At 40.8% G+C, this 22,177-nt stretch overlaps 1 protein-coding gene across 1 annotated transcript in view; it reads right to left on the reverse strand.

Moving 5' to 3' along the window:
* Positions 1 to 22,177, reverse strand: part of DCX (doublecortin) — a 138,739-nt gene that overhangs the window by 112,195 nt on the left and 4,367 nt on the right. The window contains exon 3 of the mRNA XM_041740461.1: positions 15,665 to 16,005. Coding sequence (XP_041596395.1) covers positions 15,665 to 16,005 — 341 coding nt within the window. The remainder of the gene's footprint in view (positions 1 to 15,664; positions 16,006 to 22,177) is intronic.

The raw sequence follows: 22,177 nt of genomic DNA on the forward strand, positions 1-22,177 counted from the left end.
ACTGGACTAAATAAAATCAATCAAGTTTCTTTACAGAGGGCTTATTGGAGTTTTTTTTCTAAGAGGGGAATATACTATACAATGTTACTAAACTTATTTGATCAAGGAACATTTGATCAGACTAGTATTACATATATCTCAGTTTCGGAAATATGCTCTAAACTGATAGGAGCTAACATTATATAGAGAGAATTGATTTGTTAGAGCCTTACCAATTAACTCCATAAACTGAGATCAAGGCTCTGAGAAAATCGGACCCCCCAAAAGAACTGATTTATCCGGGTATAGAGCTTTAAGTTATAACAAAGGGTGGAGAACAAGTGGACAAATTATTAGATCTGCATAGTAAAATGCATATATAACATAAGCTATATCAGAAGGGCATTTTAGCAACCATGTCTAGCACAAGAGCTAGCATAGAATAAGGTCCTAGGAAAATGGGACACTGGACAGGCAAGTTATGCTAGATCTGGAGCATGGGGAGCCTCCAAGAAACATCAAATCCCACAGTCTGACCCAGTCATGACTCTGCCTGTTTGCCTTTGAGGGTCTTCCTGAGCCAGCCCCTGCCCTCTGATCTATTTCTGGAAATAATGACTCTTCAAATAACCTAGATTTGATTGGCTTCATAGCCCAAATATTAATCTGAAACAGACTTTTTCTGCCACATTTGACACAGATTCACACTCCTTCCTCAAACTATTTTCTTAACCTCTCTGGACATATCTTCATCTAGCTCTCCATGGCTCTACCAGTTCCTGGGCTTTTTCTCCTACCCACCCCTTTAATGAAAATATCCCCCATAGTCTTCTCCCACAGCAACTTCACACATACATGAACCCTTGGTGAGTTCATCTACTTGCCTGAGTTTTACTTCCATTGCTTGCAAATTACTCCCAAATCTGTTTCTCCATCCCAGACCTGTCTCCTGAGCTTTCGACCCATATATACTGCTACCTTCTGGAGACTCCACTTAGATGAGCATTTCAACTTCAGTATGTCTAAACTCTGCCTCTTACTCTGGATTTCCCCACATCAATGAATGACTCTATCATTCACTCATACACCTCAGTCATAAACCTCAGAGTTGCCTAAATCCTTCCCCTCCCTTGTTTGTGGTAGGCAGAATTCTAAGAATAACCCTTGCCTTTTTATAATCTCTTTCCCTTGAGTGTGGTAGGAACCTGTGAGTGTATCATTCCTATAATTATGTTACATGGCAAAAAGGGACTTTTCAAATATAATTAAGGTTAGTAATCAGTCGACTTTAGGTTAATCAAAGGGAAAATCATCCAGGTGAAAGCAATTTAATTGCATGAGCGCTTTAAAAGCAAAAAGTTTGCTCTGGTGGCAAAAGGAGAAGTTAGAGAGATCCTAAGCATGAGAAGGATTTGCTGTACCTTGTTGGCTTGAAGATGGAGAGAACCATGTGAGAAGGATGTGAGTAGCCTCTAGAAGCTAGAAATGGCTCCCAGCTGATAATCAGCAAGGAAATGGGGGCCTCAGATCCAAAGATCCAAGAAACTTAATTCTGACAAAAACCTGAATGAAACCTGGAACTGGATTCACCCCCAGAACCTCCAGATAAAAGCCTAGCCTGTATAATTTCTTGACTTAAGCTTTGTGACACCCTAATCAGAGAATCCAGAGAATCTGCTTTCACTCTGACCTATAGAACTGTGAGATAATAAGTGGATGCTGTTTTAAGCTACTATGTTCATGGTAATCTATTACATAGCAGTAGAGAACAAATATGTACCCAAATTCAATTAATTACAAACCTCTCCAGTTTCTTCTTCCCAATTATTTCTTGAATCTGTTTCTCTTTTTCTATGTCTATTGCCACTCCCTGGGTTTGGGACCTTCTATTCTCCTTCCTCTACTATACCACACAGCCTCCTACGTGGCCTCCCAGTGGTCTTGTCTTCCCCAAATCCAAAGCAACACAGTGACCTACTCAAACTGCAAATCTGATTATGTTATTCTTCTGCTTAAAATCCTTCAGTGTGACAGGGAGGCTGGGTGAGTCAGTTGGTTAAGTGTCTGACTTTGGCTCAGGTCATGATCTCAGGGTCCTGGGATTGGCTCCAGAATCAGGCTCCCGCTCAGCGCAGAGTCTGCTTCTCCTTCTCCCTCTGCCCCTCCCCCTGCTCATGCTCGCTCTCTCTCTCTCTCTCTCTCTCTCAAATAAATAAATAAAATCTTTTGATAAATAAATAAAATCCTTCAGGGGCTTCTAGCCCTACAGGATAACATCCAATCTCCGTAACATAATTTACAAGGTTGTTCCTGGATCTTGCTGTTGACTGCCTCTCAGCTGCATCTTCTACTACGTATGCCTTGCTCTTTATCCTGTAACACAGGGTTTCTTAACCATAGCACTACTGATATTTTGGATCAGATCATTTGCTGTTTATGTCTGTTCTGTACATGGTAAGATGCTTAGCAGCATCACTGGCCCCTACCAACTAGTTGTCAGTAGTACCCCACCCCCATTCATGATAGCCAAAAAAGTCTCTAGACATTCCCCAATGCCCCCTAGGGGAAAAAAAACTGCTCCGGTTAAAGTTCACAAGGGACATGCTGTGGTTCCCTAAACCCAAGCTGGCTTTATTCAGGAGCTAATATTATAATACCTGGAAAGGGTAGTTAATGGTACCAAGATAAAAGTAGTCTCAATATAGGAAAAATAAACTGGGATTCTGGAATCCCATTTGATAATACTTTTAAAGTTAAGTAGGTTTGATGGTTTGGGAGTAGTCTGTGACTCTTTCTACTAAGAGTCCCTTCTGTTTAGAAGGTATCTTTGATTCTGGAGAATTAGAAGGGCCAGGAAGAAACTAAGGTAAAAAGAAAAAAGAAATGACTTCTTTGTATTTACTCTAGCTTTAAGAAAACTTACAAAAGGGACATCCATGTTTCCTTCTATATTATGTAGGCAAGAACTGTGAGCCAAATCTCTACACAGAGAAAAGAATGCATTTTTTGAAGTATTCCTTGAGGAACATGTTTTAAGAACATGAGCTTGGTGGTTAGGGGAACAGGAGAAACCCCAACACCAAATAATTCCACTACTCAGTATATATTCAAGAGAAAAGAAGATATATGTCCACGCAAAAAGTTATACACAAATGCTCATAGCAGCATTATTAATAATAGCCCAAAGATGGAAACAACTCGAACATCCATCAACAAATGAATGGATAAATAAAAGTGGTAAATCCATACAATGGAATATTATTCATTCATAAAAAGGAATGAAGTCCAGATACATGGTACAACATGGCTGGGCCTTGAAAACATATACTGAGTGAAAGAAGCCAGTCACAAAAACTACATATTGTATGGCTCGTTTATATTAAATGTCCAGAAAAGGAAAATTTAGAGATATAGAAAATAGATCAGTGGTTGCTTAGGGCTAGGGGGCATATGAGGTAGGGGGTAATAGCTAAAAGATACAGGATTCTTTTTAGGTGATAAAAATGTTTTAAAATTAACTGTGGTGATGGTTGCACATATCTATAAATATATTCAAAATCATGAATTGTACACTTTGAATGAAGTATATGGTATGTAAATTGATATCTCAATTAAGCTAATACTGAAAAAAGTAACTTGAGCAATTCAGGGCCTTTCCCTACATCCCTTCCCCAGTCCTGCTTAGCATCACCCTAAAAAATAGAACATGGAACAAGCAAGTTTGAATGGGTCTGGGATGAGGACTTCAGTAGTCTAGAGCATGGCAGGGGGCAGGGCTAAGGAACAATGGTTCCTTTTATCTTCTTTTATCAAGCTCCCGGTATTTTTCTGCTTAATGAGGCTTAGCCAGCCTCATTGGATAGCAGTGGCTTTGGAGTGAGTTAGTATTTCAGAGCAGCTATATAGGAGAAACTTCCATGCTTTAGTTTACACCCACAGTTCTGAGAAGTTCTAGAAAACTTCAGAGTATTTGGCTGCTAACTTTTGATACCAGGGTACCCCCAGATAGGAGAATATGGGCCATTGTTATTTCTAGGTGCCATGTTAAATTCAAACCTAAAGAAAACTGTCTTCTCTTTTCAACAAATGGTACTGTTGGTGGGAATGTGAAATGGTACAGCCGCTCTGGAAAACTGTGTGGAGGTTCCTCAAAGAGTTAAAAATAGAGCTGCCCTACGACCCAGGAATTGCACTACTAGGGATTTACCTCAAAGATACAGATGCAGTGGAAGACCAAGACACCTGCACCCTAATGTTCATAACAGCAATGTCCACAATAGCCAAACTGTGGAAGGAGCCTCAGTGCCCATCGACAGATGAGTGGATAAAGAAGATGTGGTCTATATATACAATGGAATATTAGCCATTAGAAACGACGAATACCCACCATTTGCTTTGACATGGATGGAACTGGAGGGTATTATGCTGAGTGAAGTAAGTCATTCAGAGAAGGACAAACATTATATGGTTTCATTCATACAGGGAATATAAAAAACAGTGAAGGGGATTTTAGGGGAAAGGAGAGAAAATGAGTAGGAAATATCAGAGAGGGTGACAGATCATGAGAGACTCCTAACTCTGGGAAATGAACAAGGGATAGCAGAAGGGGAGGTGAGCAGGGGGATGGGGTGACTGGGTGGGGAGCACTTGACGGGAGCACTTTTTTTTCCTATTTATACAAAATTTATTATTACATTTTGCTCAGGACTACATGCCACGAGAGATCAATTACAAGAAGCACAAACAGGGAGAAAAGGAACCAAGCAGCTGAATGTCACCAGCTTCTCTTTGGGGTTCTGTAAAAGGCTCCAGTCTTGGGGAGTGTGAAGAAGGGGGAGGTGAGGAAACAACTAGGCATAGAGGTCTTCTCGGTCCACAGAGTAGACCTCACCCTCTTGCAAGAGAGCGAAGTTGAGGAAGTGGGAAGGTCTGTGCACCTCGTGGTAGAACTCTTTAGGATTTGCCAGCTGCAGCTCATACTTCATGTTGGGATCATGCCGGACACCCATAAAGTTGTAGTTCCATGAGGACTGGGCAGGGACCATAAAAAAGCCAAGGAAGCGATCTGACAGCAGCATCTGGACCAAAAAACCCAAATGGTGCAGGGAAAATTTTTTTAAAGATTTTATTTATTTATTCATAGAGATGCAGAGAGAGAGAGAGAGAGGCAGAGACACAGGCAGAGGGAGAAGCAGGCTCCATGCAAAGAGCCTGACGTGGGACTCGATCCCAGGACTCCAGGATCATGCCCTGGGCTGCAGGCGGCGCTAAACTGCTGCGCCACCAGGGCTGCCCCAGGGAAAATTTGATATACATTTCCCCCCAACACCCACACCAAAAATGAACTTCCACCCTTACCTCACACCGAACACAAAATTGAACTCAAAATGGATCAGATACCTAAATATAAGAGATAAAACTATAAAACTGCTAGAAGAAAACATGGGAGAAAATTTTGAGGGCCTCGTGTTAGGTATTATTTGCTATGCATACCAATACATACCGCATAAAAGAAAAATTAATAAATTAGACTTCATCAAAATGAAAAAAATACCCTTGAAAAGTTAAAAGAGTCATTCAAAAGATAAAAAGACATGATACAGACTGGGAGAAAATATTTGCAAATATGTAATAAAGGACTTGTATCAGAATATATAAAGAATTCTTATACCTCAAGAGTAAGGAAACAGGTAACAACTTAAAAATGGGCAAAGGATCTAAACAGACATTTTTCCAAGGAAGATATACAAATGTCCAATAAGCCTGTGAAAACATGCTTTGATATCATTAGTTATTAGGGAAATTCAAATGAAACCCACAATGACATACAACTTCACACCCACTAGGATGATCCTAATAAAAAGGTAAATGATAACCAGTGTTGTTGGCAAGGATGTGGAGAAACTGGAATTTTAATACATTGCTGATAGGGATATAAAATGGTGGTACTACTTTAGAAAACATTCTGGCATTTTCTTAAAATTTTAAGCATACAACACAGCAATAACACTCCTTGGTATTTACCCAAGATAAATGAAGACAACATAAAAATCTGAACATGAATGTTCATAGCAGCATCATTCATAATAGCCAGAAAGTAGAAACAACCCAAATGTTCATCAACTAATGAATTAATAATTAAAATGGGACATATTTGTACAATAGAATGTTATTCAGTCATGACAAGGGATGAAGTGCTGCTATGCTATGACATGATGAACCCTGAAAATATGCTAAGAAGTAAGCCACAATAAATCACACAATTGTATGATTCCATTTATATAAAATGTTCAGAATGGGGAAATCCCTAGAGATAGAAAATAGACAAGAAATTGCCTAGGGATGGGACAATTGAGGATTGGAGCATGATGTCCACGGGGTATACTTTGTGTGTGTGTGTGTGTGTGTGTGTTTGTGTGTGTGTGTGTATGTGTGTGTGTGTGTAGTATGTGCGTCTGTGATGATGAAACTGTTCTAAAATTGATTGTGGTGATGGATGTACAACTCTGTTAATATGCTAAAAGCCATTGGATTGTACACTTAAAATCGGTAAATTGTATAGTATTGGAATTATATCTCAGTAAGAGTATTTTTAAAAGCTATATTTCAAGACAATGCTTTTCTTGCCACTTTGAGGGAATGACAATGAGAAGGATGAAAAGGGTGAAGGACAAGAGGCTAGTTACTTCAATGGCTGGTAATGGAAGAGTCTGCATCCCTGGATCAATACCCACTTGATTATTGTCTGCACTTTACTCAAGAAATAGCTCTGATGCTAACTTTCCCTATTGGTAATCCCAGCACCACAATGAAAATAGCACCACGATGATGAAGACACCTTAATAATGGCACTGTCAAATGTCTGTCACAATTTCGGCAGGCTAGCTTTTATCTTGTTTTGTTTTATGATTCCTCTACCCTTTACTCCTCATATCAGCCACTGGAAAGAAAAAGAGACCAAATCAAAATTATGTTTGAAAATATTCCTTGGTCATGCCATCACATTAATTGCAAGACCTGAACATAAGAACAGTGCAAATACTATAGGGACCATCCTAGGAAAAAATATATCCACCTAGGTGAGTACTACATCACATTGGAGACCCTGGGAGCACAGAGAATTGAAGGGCATTGAGAAGACTAGTGGCTTGGCAAAAAAAATATCCAGATGGAAAGAACACGGAGATGAATAGCTCTGTTCTCATGAAGCTAGAAATATTCTTAAAAGTCATGTACTTATCTCAAAACCTAAGGCCCAGAGAAGAGATGTGATTGACCCCATATCACATAGTTAATGGAGAACTTAGTGAATATTAGAACTCAGGTTTCTGAATCTCAGTTTAGGGCTCTTTCCATATGCTGAATGTTGGATACTGACAGATTAGTCACTATGGGAGACTGGAATTCTATGCCAAAGATTTTGATTGAAATGGCCAAGCCCCACCTCTTCACTGCTCTGAGCCAAGAGCATCTCATCAACAATAAAACTAAGAGGATAAATTAATGAAGGAATAACCAATTGCCAGGCTATGCTTAGTCCTTTCTCTCCTGAAGGATGGCATATTTGATGTTTGGCCGCCTCCATCATATTCCCTCTTTTAATCACAAAATCTACCTCAGTGTGAGACATCTTGAAATATACACTACATATAGCAAGGTAGTTTGCAACTGTCTCCTTTCACAGAGCCCAGCCTGGCTCCCCATCTTTGCTCTTTTTCATTTCATGCTCAAGCCAATCTTCCCAAAGCCTGTCTCCAGGAATTGAATCTGTGGAAGGTTGGGGAAGGAGGATCTTTCAGTAATACAAACATCTTTCCAGCCTCGATTGGCTCAAGAGAAGGTCAATGGTAAATGACCTCCCTCTTGGGGCATAATTTATGGCCATGTGGCCTTTTCTATTGAGCCCAATGTTGGCGTAAAGGGTCAAAACACTAAGAGAGAGGTTGACTCTGGGAGGGCTAGAGGCCAGGGAATATAAGTAAGACCAGAAGTGGCTGGAGGGGGCAGAGATGATGGGGGGCAGAGGAGAGAAAAACTGGTTACACAGGCAAAGTAAAGACAGAGTCACCTTGAGAAATGCACTCTACATTTTCAAGGTTAAATCCAACTTGTCTTCCTGTATTTCCTGTGATTGCCTTTGTGCTTGCAGCACCCAGTTATTTAATATGTCAAGATGGAGCAAGTTTTTTTTCTGGAATACTTAACAGCCGTTCAAACATCCTCTATGCTCTCATTTTTACTATTTCATCATCTTATGGTTCAAAACATTTCTTAAAACTCCTGTTCTAGTTTCCAAGGCTATGGGTAATCTCAGAATCAGCTTAAAATCCTTTCATGTTATTCTGAGATCTACAATTCCCAATCCAAATAGTTGATATTAGAAAGACAGAGACAAAGACATGAAATAAATTCATCCACTTGAAAACTGGCCTAACAAAGCTAACACAAACACTAAAGGCCATACTTACCACTTAGGCATGTGTCTTGAGGCAATGATAAATCTTTGACTGCACAGACCTTGGATGTGGACAAAACTGAGACCAGAGATGCCAATGAGTATAACATGAATATGGATGGTGTGCATACCAGCTGCACCCCTGTTTTAGATGCCAAAAAGCTCAAGGACTATTATTAAAACTCTGAATCTCTAATGGAAGCACCATGCTCTGTGCTTTACTGAAATGAATTTAAGGGTTAGACTACTATGCTACTATTACCAAGTAAGCCAGAAATTGGGGTTCTAGTTTTTATGCATCCGTGATCTTTAAGCATAAATGTGCAGCTTGCTTATAGAAATTAATATTTGGATAATTTCATAAATAACTGCAACAACCACTCCAGTTGCCAGAGAATCAAAAGAACAATCTCACCTGAGAGTTAACTAATATGCATCATCATCTAACCTTTCATAACTTCCCTGCTCTCCTAGAAATCCATTACAGCCCACAGGAATTGCAAGGGCCCTGCCAACTGCTCCTTATTTCATTAGCAACTTCTTATTGAGGCGAGAAATAAATAGGGACCCCTTTGTACTAATGACGGTTAGTTTCCCTGTCAACACAGGCCACAAATATCTCAGAGGCAATGGGTGTGGAAATCTGTCTTCTACACTGGCAAACCTTTAGCCCTAAAAAGACCAAGCGTTCCAAAAGCCATCAAACAAAATAAAAATAGAAAGACAAGACAGCCTTATCTGCAGATTTCTTGTCAATCAGCGTAAGCCAATCAATCAAATGGTACACACAAAGTCAGAAGCAACAATAAATCTGGAATAATCAACTGGGCTGTTTGAACTGATCATTATTTAAACAACGGGGGAGAAAACCACATGATTTTTGTCTATTTGGGATCTAATCAGAGCAAGGCCAAAACCAAGTGATGGCCTTGATTTCATGATTAAAATGTTCCATAACAAATAGCCTTGACCATACATTGTCCTTTCTGCCTGGTGCCACATTTAACTAAGGACAGACATGGAATATCCAAGCAAGTCCAAGCCATTGCAACACATGTGCCTTTAGCCTGCACAGAGGAAGATCGTATTCCCGAGCGGTAAGAATACCCACCAGTAATCAAAGTGACTGACAGGTGTTAACATTAGAGCTGTCATCACCAGAATTGGGGAATGGGCTGGGCTCCAAAATTTTGAGTTGGGCCAACTTTCAGTGTACTCAGCACCTATTTTGTAATTAGTAGGTTTGTCCCTGTACCCCCAAATTTTGTTATTTAATGTTCTTGCTGTAACCGCACAACAATGTTTGATTTGTGGGTTACCCCAGGAATACCAATTTTACCAGTGAGGTTAGGATAGTTAGTTCCTAATCATTCAGCATCTTCTGTAAACAGCATTTTCTAGTGTGCTCTGCAGAAAAGAAATAAATAAATAAAATATATGTACACACACATATACATATGTATATCCATTAAAAATGCTTGTGGTTAAATAAAATTGGGAAATCCTGGGTCTAAATTAAATGGGTTTCCTTTCTGCAGGACTTCTCAGAACATTTAATATGCCAATGAGCACTCTGAATCTCTAAGAAAGGCATATAATTTGCAGCATTTCACTACATTATTTGGCCACAGAACCCTTTTATGAAAAGCTGGTGGGGAGCCAGAGATGGGGACAATTTTTAGAATATACTTTGGGAAATGTTGTCTTAAAAGTCTGCCCTCCATGACTTCCAAATAAGTAACAAATAGGAAGGAGTTCCCCAAGTGGAATACGCACTCCTTTGGAAAACTCCTATCTTTTCTGATAGACTAAGGCTAGTGTTTGGGGCACTGAAAGTAGAGGGCTTCTCAGAACATCTCAGAATATCTACCTGAGCTATGTGAGAATATCTTTATGTCAGTCCATTCAATCAACAATCATTCATAGAGATTCCACAATATATCAGGAGCTGAGCATTAAAAAAAATGGTTAAGATTGCTTTAACTTTGCACAGTAAAAACAGAGAAGTTTACAGGCCTTATTTGAAACAGGCCTTAAAAGAGAACTCCTAGGGGTCTCAAGTAGGCAGAGGGAGACATTTTATTTGGGGGGGAAGGACCAAGGGACAGGGAGAGGGAGAATTTCAAGCAGGCTCCATGCCCAGTGTGGAGCCGGAGACAGGCTCGATCTAAGATCATGACCCGAGCCGAATTCAGGAGTCAGACTCTTAACAAACTGAGCCACCCAGGTGTCCCCAAAGGGAGACATTTTAAAGAGAATGAATTGTATAAAGTGGCACTAATGCCTGAGCACTGCTCCTCGATATTTCTATAGACACACTGGGTCATACACTGGCATTTTGTAATGTGTTCCCCAAAGAAATGGGAGCCAATGCTTGAAGGAGTTAAAGAAAACATGCTGTTCTGTGTGGCCTGCTGTAGGATAAAAATCCACCCATCACTGGACTGAAGCTTGCTCACCTGGGAGGTAGAGGTGTCACTTTATTTATCATTAAGAGCAATCCCATGCAAAAATTCTCAACAAAATACTAGCCAATAGGATCCAAGAGTACATTAAGAAAATTATTCTCCATGACCAAGCAGGATTTATTCCCGGGACACAAGGCTGGTTCAACACTCGTAAAACAATCAATGTGATTCATCATATCAGCAAGAGAAAAACCAAGAACCATATGAATCCTCTCATTAGATGCAGAGAAAGCATTTGACAAAATACAGCATCCATTCCTGATCAAAACTCTTCAGAGTGTAGGGATAGAGGGAACATTCCTCAACATCTTAAAAGCCATCTATGAAAAGCCCACAGCAAATATCATTCTCAATGGGGAAGCACTGGGAGCCTTTCCCCTAAGATCAGGAACAAGACAGGGATGTCCACTCTCACCACTGCTATTCAACATAGTACTGGAAGTCCTCGTCTCAGCAATCAGACAACAAAAAGACATTAAAGGCATTCAAATTGGCAAAGAAGAAGTCAAACTCTCCCTCTTCACCAATGACATGATACTCTACGTAGAAAACCCAAAAGCGGGATCCCTGGGTGGCGCAGCGGTTTAGCGCCTGCCTTTGGCCCAGGGCGATCCTGGAGACCCGGGATCGAATCCCACATCGGGCTCCCGGTGCATGGAGCCTGCTTCTTCCTCCGCCTGTGTCTCTGCCTCTCTCTCTCTCTGTGACTATCATAAATAAATAAAAATTTAAAAAAAAAAAATTGAAAACCCAAAAGCCTCCACCCCAAGATTGCTAGAACTCATACAGCAATTTGGCAGCGTGGCAGGATACAAAATCAATGCCCAGAAGTCAGTGGCATTTCTATACACTAACAATGAGACTGAAGAAAAAGAAATTAAGGAGTCAATCCCATTTACAATTGTACCCAAAAGCATAAGATACCTAGGAATAAACCTAACCAAAGAGGTAAAGGATCTATACCCTAAAAACTATAGAACACTTCAGAAAGAAATTGAGGAAGACACAAAGAGATGGAAAAATATTCCATGCTCATGGATTGGCAGAATTAATATTGTGAAAATGTCAATGCTACCCAGGGCAATTTACACGTTTAATGCAATCCCTATCAAAATACCATGGACTTTCTTCAGAGAGTTAGAACAAATTATTTTAAGATTTGTGTGGAATCAGAAAAGACCCCAAATAGCCAGGGGAATTTTAAAAAAGAAAACCATAGGTGGGGGCATCACAATGCCAGATTGTTGTACTACAAAGCTGTGGTCATCAAGACAGTGTGGTACTGGCACAAAAACAGGCACATAGATCAATGGAACAGAATAGAGAAGCCAGAAGTGGACCCTCAAATTTATGGTCAACTAATATTCGATAAAGGAGGAAAGACTATCCACTGGAAGAAAGACAGTATCTTCAATAAATGGTGCTGGGAAAATTGGACATCCACATGCAGAAGAATGAGACTAGACCACTCTCTTTCACCATACACAAAGATAAACTCAAAATGGATGAAAGATCTAAATGTGAGACAAGATTCCATCAAAATCCTAGAGGAGAACACAGGCAACACCCTTTTTGTTTTTGTTTTTTTTTTTAATTTTTTATTTATTTATGATAGTCACACAGAGAGAGAGAGAGAGAGAGAGAGGCAGAGACACAGGCAGAGGGAGAAGCAGGCTCCATGCACCGGGAGCCCGATGAAACACCCTTTTTGAACTCAGCCACAGTAACTTCTTGCAAGATACATCCATGAAGGCAAAGGAAACAAAAGCAAAAATGAACTATTGGGACTTCATCAAGATAAGCTTTTGCACAGCAAAGGATACAGTCAACAAAACTAAAAGACAACCTACAGAATGGGAGAAGATATTTGCAAATGACCTATCAGATAAAGGGCTAGTTTCCAAGCTCTATAAAGAACTTATTAAACTCAACACCAAAGAAACAAACAATCCAATCATGAAATGGGCAAAAGACAAGAAAAGAAATCTCACAGAGGAAGACATAGACATGGCCAACATGCACATGAGAAAATGCTCTGCATCTCTTGCCATCAGGGAAATACAAATCAAGACCACAATGAGATACCACCTCACACCAGTGAGAATGGGGAAAATTAACAAGGCAGGAAACCACAAATGTTGGAGAGGATGCGGAGAAAAGGGAACCCTCTTGCACTGTTGGTGGGAATGTGAACTGGTGCAGCCACTCTGGAAAACTGTGTGGAGGTTCCTCAAAGAGTTCAAAATAGACCTGCCCTACGACCCTGCAATTGCACTTCTGGGGATTTACCCCAAAGATGCGGATGCAATGAAACACCGGGACACCTGCACCCCAATGTTTATAGCAGCAATGTCCACAATAGCCAAACTGTGGAAGGAGCCTCGGTGTCCATCGAAAGATGAATGGATAAAGAAGATGTGGTTTATGTATACAATGGAATATTACTCAGCCATTAGAAACGACAAATACCCACCATTTGCTTCAACGTGGATGGAACTGGAGGGTATTATGCTGAGTGAAATAAGTCAATCGGAGAAGGACAAACATTATATGTTCTAATTCGTTTGGGGAATATAAATAATAGTGAAAGGGAATATAAGGGAAGGGAGAAGAAATGTGTGGGATATATCAGAAAGGGAGACAGAACATAAAGACTCCTAACTCTGGGAAACGAACTAGGGGTGGTGGAAGGGGAGGAAGGCGGGGGGTGGGGGTGAATGGGTGACGGGCACTGAGGGGGGCACTTGACAAGATGAGCACTGGGTGTTATTCTGTATGTGGGCAAATTGAACACCATTAAAAAATAAATTTATTATTTAAAAAATATAAAGAAAAAAAGAACTATCCCAGCATACCAAAATGTAGTGTATCTCCACAAAATGTTGGAAACTCATGCTAAGAATGATGGAGGGAAAGTGGAAGGAAAAGAGCTATCATTTACTGATATACATGTAAATTGCCAGGCAATTTACATATTTCATCTCATTTAATGATGATTGTATGTATACATATTTACATCTTATGTTCTAATTTAGAGTGCTTTCATATCCATTATTTCTTTTGATCTTCTGGAGAATCCTGTGAGCATGGGTAGGGCAGGTGTGATCAGCCCCTTTGTATGAAGAAGCAGGAGGCTTTGGATAATTAAGTGATTAGCCCAAGGTCACACAGTAAGTTGCAATATTAAGACTAGAAACCAGGTCTTCTGATTCCCAGTCTTAAGCCCTTGATTCATATTTGTCATGCATTATTACTTCAAGAGGCTGAATGAATTAGGGAAGGGAACTTACACCCAAAATAAGGAAAATCTTTCTAAAACTCTCAGCTTTTCAACAGTGTAATAGGCTGTCTCATAACACTGAAATGGTTGTAGAGTGTATCGCTGCCATAGGTGGGAGATTAAATGTCATGACTTTTCAGGTCACTGTCAATGCTCCTAAAATTCTTAGGTTCTGTTTTTCTGAGCTGAAAGTTCCAGTGATTAAGACTATTCCTGGGAAGCGTCTGTTTCTTATGTACTTGTTTCTCCGGAAAGAGACACTCTTTGAGAGATGCTTGGGAGTTGGGACTTTTCCCATTGCAAGTAAACTCCATGCTTTGGTACAACCAACACACATCATGTATAACCAATGCCTCCAGGTGACACTCACATCACAAAATGAAGAACAGATAAAAGTCCCAAATTAAGAAAAGTTCCCACATCCATGAGTTTAGGTTTTACCAGAAATTTAAATTCTTGAGGCACACGGTATATGTCAGAAATTATGGGAGGAGGCATAGTTCTGCATTTGAACACTCATCAGTCACTTTTTTAGAATCTATATAGTTGTTCAAACACCAAAGGTATTTTAAGGAGTAGAAAGTATGGACTGATAATAACTCACAGTTGTCTTTGCTGATGGGGGACCAGGATTCCCTTTAGAGCCAACAGAACCAGCCACTGTTCAAGTCCTTTGGAAGTATTTTGTCATACATTTACAGCTCCCTATGCTCAAGAGAATGGTGCATCTGTCTGATGGAGATGCCTGGCTGCATTCTTTCCCAGATATTAATATAGGTGGCACTTAAGTAGCATAACCAATGACATGAAGAACCTGATTTGGAGAGGAACAGATGGCAGCATCTTTCTTGGGCTAATTTTAGGATCTTGAAACAGTCCCTTTCTCACACAAAACCATCAGTGGAACCAAATTCAGACAGCTATGTCACATGGAAAAGAGAGAAAGAGAAAACTTGGTCTAGTGCGAGGCAAAGACAACGAACCAGAGACATTAGTGCTTCCCCTGTATCTGAGTCCTCTCAGAATATGAGGGATTACCTCAACCTCTTTTCACCAGAATGGACACTGAACACCAACATCAGGCCACCTAAGAAAGGAGCCCACAAATCTCACTTCGAGTGACATGCACTGAACAATCAAGGTTGCATCACTTCATAGATGAATTCATATTCACGAGAATGTGTAAGACCTAGGTACTCAGTCCTTTACTTAGCAGATAAGAAAGCTGAGGCTAAGTGACCATTCTCCTTGATACGACAGAAGCAGATTGAATTTCAAAGCCTCAGATTTCTGGTGGATTGTTTTGTCTGCTGAAAAGACCTTTCTTCCCAGTGAGACATAAAATAACAGGTAGGGATGATGAGAGGTAGAGGAAGAGTCCCCCAACTGGAAATGATGCCTCAGGGACAGAATGGGCATCCAGGTATTTAGAATAACTGAAAAGACAGGTACTTTTATTAAAACAACAAAAAAACTACTTACCTGTTTTCCATCCAGAGTATAGAGTTTTTTGACAACCCCAGTCTCCAGCTTGATGGCTTCAGTGATATCAGTGAGGACTTGCTCAAAAGAGTGAGCCGTCTTCTTGTTCAGCAGCACACGTACGGCCTTCCGAGGCTTCACCCCACTGCGGATGATCGTCACTAGCTTGGGGCGCACAAAGTCCTTGTTCTCTCTGGCCTGGGCACTATTGCTGCTTGCCAGGGATTGGGGGGCTTTCATATTGGCAGATGTTTTCACGTTGACAGACCAGTTGGGATTGACATTCTTGGTGTACTCCACCTTTTTAAAGAAGTTGTCTGAGGAACAAACATAGCTTTCCCCTATGGGAAGAAATAAGTGGTAATTAGTTCAAGAGTAGATTCATGAACTATTCTAACCAAACTAGCACACGCTGACCTTGGCGTAAGACTTTTGGAAATACAGTGATAGCAACCAACTGTAGGCACAACTTCTAACTGGCCTCTCCCTCTAACAACTTGGTTCATTCAAAGTCAAGAGCAAGTCATCAGCAAAACATTCTTCATTATGATGACATACCTAAGTTGAAAAAATCCTCTAAAGCTAAGGATTTCAAGGACAATGAACACATCTAAATATAATCTAACAAGCAGGGTTCTTAAACTTCATAAGATTTTACTTCAATGGAAATGCCTATGTCAATTTCTCGGATGTTTGTTAATATCTAGGGGGCATTACTGGAGTGTTTTTAACATGTCTCTATTTCTTAATCTTCCTGTCCCATTTCTGGCCTCACAGCCCCATTCCATGGTTATATTATAAACCAAGGAGAACTTTACAATTAATATACTTTATTCCAAGTTAAAGTGACCCCAGTGTCCTTGCATATTGGGCACACAGTACATATTTTCCAAGAAGCCAGACTGTCTTTTGCAGAGTATATGGCTAAGGAATGGAATGCCAAAATGTGAAATGTGTGTGTGCATGTGTGTGTGTGTGTGTGTGTGTGTGTGTGGTGAATATATATGTTGTGTATGTATAACTCTGTCCTCTACTGCTCAACCCCACACCCAAGTGGAAAAACTGAATAACAACGTGCACACGCACACACACACACACACACACACACACACACACACAGTCCACCGCTTGTGTTTGCAAATCTAGCTGTTGCTTGAGAAATACTTTCCTCGGTTTCCACCACTCACCCCTCATCTTTCCATTTTCCTAAATGCTACATACTAGATGTATGTGTTCAAGGCCATCTTCACTAGGGATCACCCTTGGCTGCCACAAGTAATGAGGTGGAGATGTGAGAATACATTAGACAGCCAGATTTATGGATTGGAGAAATCTAGCATAATTTTCACGTTTACCTTGAGCTAGAGGAAATGACTAATACAGCGGAAAAAACACAGGGGCCAGAGGCAAGGGGCAGGGGGGATTAGACACCTGGGACTAGAAGCTGGAGAAAAGAGGAAGAGAGGTAGGCTCAGCCTAGGGGAGAGAGTATTGGAAAAGGTTGAATTTGTTACGCAAAACACAGTAGCCTCAAGGTATACAGAAGTTCATCCAGAGGTTGAGCTGGAGAAAACTAGCGGGAGTTAATCAGGTTTAACTCATCAGTAATAACTCTAAATAAATAAGTCAACCCAGGCCAGGGCAAAGAAAGCATTAAACACAATCATAGTCTGATGGCTCTTCTTTTGGTCTCAGCAGGAGAACCACACAGGGACATATCAGAAACACCAGGTTGATCATTCACTCCTTTGGCAAACATTGATTGCTTTGCTGTAGCACCAAATCCTTTAATTCATGTTAATTAATAAATTTCTCAGTGCTGAGAAAAAGATTCTGTCAGATTCTCTAGGGCACTTTTGAGGACATTTATGTGTATGTGTGAAGGGGAAGGGTGAGTGGCTTCCAACAGTGCCCTGAGTCCCAGAGGCTGTCAGTGTTCTATCTTGACAGGGGGACCAAGGGATGGTTTGTAGGTGAACATGGGCATCCTCTCCCACTTGGTGCAAACACACACACACACACACACACACACACAAATAAACACACCCACCCCAGATGGAGTAGTCAAAGAACTCAGCCAAAAGAAACCCTAATTTCTCTGGCTCTTTTGCTGGCTAATCCAACCTAACCCAAGTGATTAAAGGCTACGGTCTTTAACTTGTGACTTAAAATGGTGAAGGAGCCCTTTCAATTCCCCTATCTATTCACAGTCAATCTCCTCTACACCCTAGATATGGTCCCTTGCCTTAGCACTCCACTAGATTCATAGGTACCTTCCAAGAGGTTAGTTCCTTTGAGTCAGGTGTTTTCCATAACTTGTCAAGTACTTTAAAACTCTGACAACTGGTGGTGTAGAAATGTGTGAGGCTATATATTTATGATTTCACTCATCTACAGTCTCCTCTGGAGAGTCAGCTGTGTAGCCCTATTAGGACTCTGGACTTATTTTGCTCCCATCTCTTAAACCTCTTAAGCCTCTGAACTATGAGTATGATTAACCACCCCCAGATGAGAATGAACATGATGGCAGACAGCTATAGTATCATATGGCACCAAGAACTTTCCAGAGGGCCCAGCTCTCGGCCAAATCTATGTTGAGCACCTTCCAACAATACATTTTAGTCTCTCTACTCTCTCCTTTTGGCCCAATATAGAGTAATGGAAAAAGAACAGCTGATGTGATGTCAGTCAGAATGGGGTCTTCGATACCTAGTTGTGTGTCGTGGGCAAGTTACCTAACCACCCCCCCCCCGGCTTGATTACTTGTCTGAGAAGTGGGAATGGTGATAACAGTACATACCTCATAAGGTTGGAGTGAGGCACGAGTCAGATGGTGTATATCTAGCACTGAGCCCAGAGCCTGGTAAGCACTTGATAAATTCCACCTAACAGATCATTAAGGCCCTAATCTGAATGAATGGAGAGGGAACAAGAAAAAAAGAGCAGAGAGGAAAGGAGGGAGAAAGAGTTAAGAGAAAGGAGATGAAAAGAGAGAGAGCAAAAGCCCAAGGAAAGAAAAAAGAAAGAAGAAGGGCAGCCATCTTGGAACTGAGCTATGGTCATTATATAACATGACCACTGCCCAGGTCTCAGGCCTCAAAGATAATGATTTCCTGCTGCTTAAGAGGAGGTGTCCAGTTGCTGAAAATGTGACATTTGGGAGCTCTATGGTTAACACTCAGCGAAGCCACTTGCTGCTACTGCTGACGCACACTGAGGGCAGGATATTTTGTAAGACTTTATTTTTTTGTTTATGGCTCTTCTGCATTCACAGCAAAATCAAGGGGAAGATACAGAGATTTCCCACACGACCTCTGTCTCCACATGTGCATAGCCTCCCCTGTAAACAAACATCCTCTACCAGAGGGCAGGTCATTTATGGCAGTTGAGGGAGGCAGCTCGGAGAGTCAGACAGACCTGAATTCCAGTTCCAGTCAGGCCTTTATGAATGGTGTGACCTCAGGCAAATCACCTAATCTCTGAGTCTCAGCTTTTCCATCTATAAATTGAAGGTATTACACTAGCTGACGTCTCAGTCCCTTCCAGTCCTAGAGGTCTATAAGAGGTAATTTTCTTCTCTTTTCCCCAGAACGCTGTAGGAGGTAAAGTTGTTATGATCATTAAATGTTAAAGAAATAGATGCCCACTACGGAGGGTTCTCCACTTGTACTACTGGAAAGACATCAAATGTGCTGCTTCTCTAGACCAAGACTTCCTTGTTCTGATTTTTGCAAACGTCTGCAACATCTGCTGCCAGAGCTCCGTGCTTCCTGCAAGTACAGCTGCCTGGCACTGGAAGCTGGATGAGGTGTGTTTACACACCTTTACACAGCTGGGTTCCCATCCTGCCACAGCTTCCAGGGACTATTTCCCACCCATTGGGAGCCTAGAAGGAAAGCTAGCTTCAGAGCCAAGCAAGGTGACAATTTGCTGGAACTGACAATGTGCTTCAAGATGAGGGGGTAAGGAAATGAAGTCATGGAAGCACAGCTGAAAGGGCAGGAAAGGAACAAGCTGTGGGCTTGAGATGATCTAACGTCTACCTCCCTTCACTTTCAGGAGGGCTCTGTTTTCAAAAACATTAAATGCATTCGTGTTTTCTCAGCACAAAGACACTCCTGCCTGGGCTTCCTCCTCTTTCCCAAGGCTTCCTCACTCAAGAAGGAAGAGACTAAATGATACTTTATTGTATCATCATATGTATTAATGATGCATCTCTCTCCCAGGTATCTTTAAATCCTTCTCTTTGGCAATGTGCCTGCTTTAGAAGCTACAGGATAAATTAGCAAGAAGGTGATGTCATCTCATCTCATCTCCATTGAGCTATGGCAAAGGAACTAGATCATAAATAACTAGGGCCACCATTCCAGTCAGATTTTCCAACAAGACTGTCCCAATTATAAATAATCTGTCCTGTGGCCCATGTAATAGTGCTCAAAATAATACCCCTAAGATTGACCTGGGGACTAACAAACAAGAAAGTGGGGGAAAGAATTGGGCAGAAAGGGAAGGGGAATTATTTTGTGATGGAAAGCAAGACAAAAGGAAACGTCACTGGTGGATTTCATCCATTGACCCACTAGGAAGATGACTGATACATCTATGATAACAGCCTTCATGGCTTCACTGAGATTCTTTGTATCCCCAAGGAGCTGTGGGAAAGCTGATATAAATAACCTGATTTGGGCCCAAAATGTTCCCCTTTCGACTTTCAGCATCTAGCAACAGACAGTAGACTAGAGGCATTAGACAAGGAGTGTCACAGGCCAGAGTGATTATTAACCCATTGTGGTTTATTTCATTTTAGTTTAGTCTAAATATTTAACAAAGTGGCCATTTGGAAACAACATGTTTTCTACTTCATCATTCCTTTAAGATCCACAGAGCAAAAAAATAAAAAATAAAAACAAAGACAAGGCCTTCTGCACTCCTAGGGACTCCCACCACTGTAGTTAGCTGAAAGTTCAGGACCATCAGGATCATCTAATCCAGAATTTCTCAAGTTTAAGTGCTCATAATTATCACCTGGGAAGATTTATAAAAACAGATTCTGAGGCCCTAGCCCTGGAAATTCTGATTCAATAGATCTTGGGTGTGACCCAGGAATTGGTATTCCTAAATATCTGAAAGTTTCTGAAAGGCAGCCAGACTTGGGAACCTCTGCTCATCCCAACCCCTGACTAGCATCATTATCCCTATCCTTTTTTTTTTTTTTACATTATTAACAGTAGTACCTTATAGCTATAGTTTCACCTTGTCGACATGTTTCTTTATTATCTAATTACATCCTCTCAACCACCCTGATAGATGAAGAAGCCAAGTGTTACTAGTCTCTTGCTACAGATAAGAACATTACAACAGAGACACAAGATGTGGTCCATGCATGCAATGGAATATTATCCCCCCATAAAAGGGAAGAAAGTGCTGATACATGGTACAACAAGAATAACCCTTGAAAACATTTTTCTAAGGGAAAATATTCAGTCACAAAAGACCACATGGTGTATGATTCCACTTATATAAAATGTCCGTAATAGGCAAATCTGTGAAGACACAAAGTAGGTAAGCTGTTGCCTAGAGTTGGAGACAATGAGGGAAATGGGCAGTGACAGCTAATTGGTACAGGGTTTCTTTTTGGGGTGAATAAAAGGATCTAAAATTAGATTATGATGATGGCTGTACTACTTGGTAAATTTTCTAGAAATCATTGAATTGTATGCTTAAATGGCTGATTTTACATTATGCAAATTAGACCTTAAAATTGCTGTTTTCCTTAAAAATGCTGTTTTAAAAAGAGAATACCACAGTGATAACAACAGTCCTATGGTCATGTAGCTAACTAGTTTTTAGAATCTAGGACAACTCAGCAGTCATATATACCCTTTACTGAGTGTTACTGTATGCCAGGAATAAGAGTAAACACTTCATACTCATTGTCTTAGTCAATCCTCAAAGCAGTTGTTCTCACTTTACAGATGAAAAACTGAAGCTTAGGGAGTCTAAATGGTTTCTCCCAGGTCACACAAGCTAGCAGGCGGCAGATCTTGGATTGGCAACAAATCTCATTCCAAAGACTTCTTTTCCTGCAATGACCTTCTGCCTCTAAGACTAGAACCCACTGCCTCTGATTCTTCATCAGGGATCTTTCCAAACTTTTCCAGTGTGAAGTCTCTCGGGTACGAATGTTTTTAGTCTTTCATTCGACCTCTTCCAATGGTGAACAAAGTGAGTGACTTCTGTCCTCCATTCCTAGAAGAGTAGTTCCAAAGGACAAAACAGGAGAGAAAAGACCTTTTTTTCTTAAATCTTCCTTATCCCAGTGCCCTTTACCATCTGACTGTGTGGCAGTGGGAAAATTGGTCACATATCTCAACACTATCCTAGAGATACTCCAGAATTTCCTTGACTGCATGGGCAGTAATCAGGCCTGGGAGGGCGTTGAGGCCTACTGCAGCTTGTGGTTGTAGATGATATGTGAATAAATGCAACTGAGCCTTATTTACATTCTACATA

This window comes from Vulpes lagopus, chromosome X (assembly GCF_018345385.1).
Source record: "Vulpes lagopus strain Blue_001 chromosome X, ASM1834538v1, whole genome shotgun sequence".
Taxonomy (NCBI): domain Eukaryota; kingdom Metazoa; phylum Chordata; class Mammalia; order Carnivora; family Canidae; genus Vulpes; species Vulpes lagopus.